This window comes from Chrysochloris asiatica, unplaced genomic scaffold, assembly GCF_000296735.1.
Source record: "Chrysochloris asiatica unplaced genomic scaffold, ChrAsi1.0 scaffold00445, whole genome shotgun sequence".
In the NCBI taxonomy this organism is placed as follows: domain Eukaryota; kingdom Metazoa; phylum Chordata; class Mammalia; order Afrosoricida; family Chrysochloridae; genus Chrysochloris; species Chrysochloris asiatica.
Window position 1 is genome coordinate 1,168,025 of NW_006408963.1, and position 2,373 is coordinate 1,170,397.

Genomic DNA, 2,373 nt, shown 5'->3' on the forward strand with positions numbered 1-2,373 from the left:
CAACCCAATGAAACATTTGAGCCTACCCCAAAACCAAGTCGGAACCCTACACCACATAGCAAGCTTTCACAACAAGCCTCAGAGGCCAGGCCAGCCCCCCTCGCCCCAAGCAGAAAGAGCCAACGCAGTAAAAATAAACGGTCTTTTATTGTGTGTCCACAAAAAACAAGTCCGGGTGCCTTTGGTTAATCCCCTGCCCCTAAGGTGACGCTGGAAGGAGACATGCATGGAAGGAACAGGGTGGTGCCCGCCCAAAGCCCTGAGAACAGAAAGAGGTGAGGCTCTGGGAAAGCCTGCTGCCCCCCTAGCAGGAAGGGGCAGGGGTCAAAGCACTGAGCTGGGCTGAGGCCCAGGAAGAACACACAGAGGGAAGCCCCCACCCCCCACCCCCAGCAAACAGTAAGGCATCAAGCCAGGTCTTCAGAAAAGAGCAGGCTCAGAGACCAAGCCTTCAGGGATCCATCAAGAAGGGGCTGCCCTCCTCGGCCTGCAAAGAGTAGTACACGAAGACCAGGAAGGCGGCAAAGACCAGGAACAAGAGCAGCTGGCCCCAGAACGGGACCTGGCGATCGTGAGCCAGAGCAGTGCTTGGGGCCTGCTTTTCAGGCCGGATGGCCCGGCGGGCGAGCCAGGAAGGTGGAGAGTAGGAAGAGGAGGAGGTGGAAGAGGTGGAGGATGTGGTGGGGTAATAGGGCAGGTCCAGGCTGCCCCTGGAGATGCTGGAGACGGGCCGGTAGTGCGCGATGTTCTGGTAGGCACTGTCCTGGGTATATGAGGGGCAATCCCTGAGGCATAAGAGGGAGCACAGGGGTAGGCCAGGAGCACCGGGTCCAGAACCAGGCCCCAGCCCTGGCCCTCCCCGCGGGGCACTCGGGCCACCACTTACCTCTCCTTGTCCTCCTCCTCAGAAGAAGTAAAAAGGCTGTCTTCCCGCACCTACAGGAGACGGGTGTGGGGGCACGATGGGAAAGGTAGGCAGGGCCTAGCACCCCTGCGTCCAAACTTCCCAGCCAGCCCAGGACTCTCAGCACACCAGCCTAGGGCTCAGCCTGGGGTCCCCAGAGCAGAGCAATCCAAACCCCGGACACGCTCACCTGTCGGTGGAAGGTGTCAGCATCTGAGAGCGAGGCTCCACTCTGCCGAAAGTCCCGGCCTGAGTCCATCGACTCGGGCTGCCCATAAGTCCTGGTACTCAAGTAGCTCTCTTCGTAGTAGTCGCCGTCATAGCCTTGGGGAGAGGGGTGCAGCGGTGGCACGGCTGACCTCCTCCCCCTAACCTAAAGCCCAGCTGGAGTCTAGGACCAGCGCTTTCCCCCGCTGGGGCTGGGAGACCAGGGCCCTCCTGCTGGCCTTACCCTTGCTTTGGTAAAGTAAGGCATCCTCTTTCTTGGGCAGATCGTACTTATCCGAGTCTGCAGATACTGAATCAAAATCTGCGCGGGGACAAGGAACCATTAGTCTTCACGCCTCCCCTCCCTTCCGCCAGGTGCCTCCCCCGTCGGTGTGCCTTCCACACCCTCCCGAGCCCAGGCGCCCGGGTCCCCAGGGGTGGCCCGGACGGCGAGGGACTCACCCGACGAAAACCGATAGGGAGATGAGTTCCGGGGCGCGAGTCTCCGCCTCTGGGTCTCGTACTCAATGATCTTCTTCTCGTAGAGCTTGCGCGTGGATCCTGGCAGGACACAGGGCGTGGGGAGGGTCAGGGCCGCGGGCAGCAGGTGAGCGGACTCCCTCCCTCCGCGCGCCGGAGCCCCTGCCCACCACCCTCCTGATGCCCCGCGTACCCACGACGGGCCCGTGCGGGATGTTATACTGGCGCAGCACGGCCACCAGCTCCGCGTCCGACAGACCCGTGTAGTCGTCCATAGCGCGGCCGGCACGGGACCCGCGCGGTGGCGGCCTGGCGCAGCCGAGCAATAGCTGCCTCCGAGCGCAGTAGCGGAAGGGGCAGCGAAAACGTCAAAGTAACAGCCGCGCGAGCACGTCACGGGCTCGGCACCGCGAGCGCCGAGACTGCGCGCGCGGCGGGAAAAGAGGCCGCCAGGAGCGAAGCCGGCGCAGACCGGTCTGGACGTGGGAGCGAGATGGCGTGGGGCGGGGCTACTGAGCTGAGTCGTCACAGAGGGGTGTGAAGGAGGCAGAGGCAGGAAAGGGGCGGGGCCTACATGCCAGTCGAAGCCACAGAACCAGGAGGGGCCTGGGAGAGAGGCGGGCTGAGCTGGTAAACGAATATGTCAAAAATGGGCGGGGCCTGCAATGCCAGTCAGAGCCCCAGAACTGGGAGGGCGGGTCTAGTGAGCAATGCCGCTACAAAGGAAGGGTTTAGGACTAGAGTTGGAAGAGGGGTGGGGCCTGTAAGTCTATGGAGGCTGC

General features: G+C 62.7%; 1 protein-coding gene across 1 annotated transcript; it reads right to left on the reverse strand.

Moving 5' to 3' along the window:
- Positions 1-451: 451 nt before the first annotated feature.
- On the reverse strand, positions 452-1,866 carry EMD (emerin). Its single transcript, XM_006877198.1, has 6 exons — positions 1,785-1,866; positions 1,574-1,672; positions 1,356-1,433; positions 1,095-1,228; positions 887-936; positions 452-785 (listed from the first exon to the last, which is right to left on the reverse strand). The coding sequence occupies exons 1-6, from the start codon at positions 1,864-1,866 to the stop codon at positions 452-454; spliced, it is 777 nt and encodes a 258-aa protein (XP_006877260.1).
- Positions 1,867-2,373: the final 507 nt, after the last annotated feature.

Excerpts from the sequence above, each read along its gene's own strand:
- EMD (XM_006877198.1), bottom strand. The coding sequence starts at position 1,866 with ATGGACGACTACACGGGTCTGTCGGACGCGGAGCTGGTGGCCGTGCTG. Across the intron at positions 1,673-1,784 it reads CCCGCACGGGCCCGTCGTGG|GATCCACGCGCAAGCTCTAC; the intron begins GTACGCGGGGCA and ends GTGTCCTGCCAG. Across the intron at positions 1,434-1,573 it reads TCCCTATCGGTTTTCGTCGG|ATTTTGATTCAGTATCTGCA; the intron begins GTGAGTCCCTCG and ends GTCCCCGCGCAG.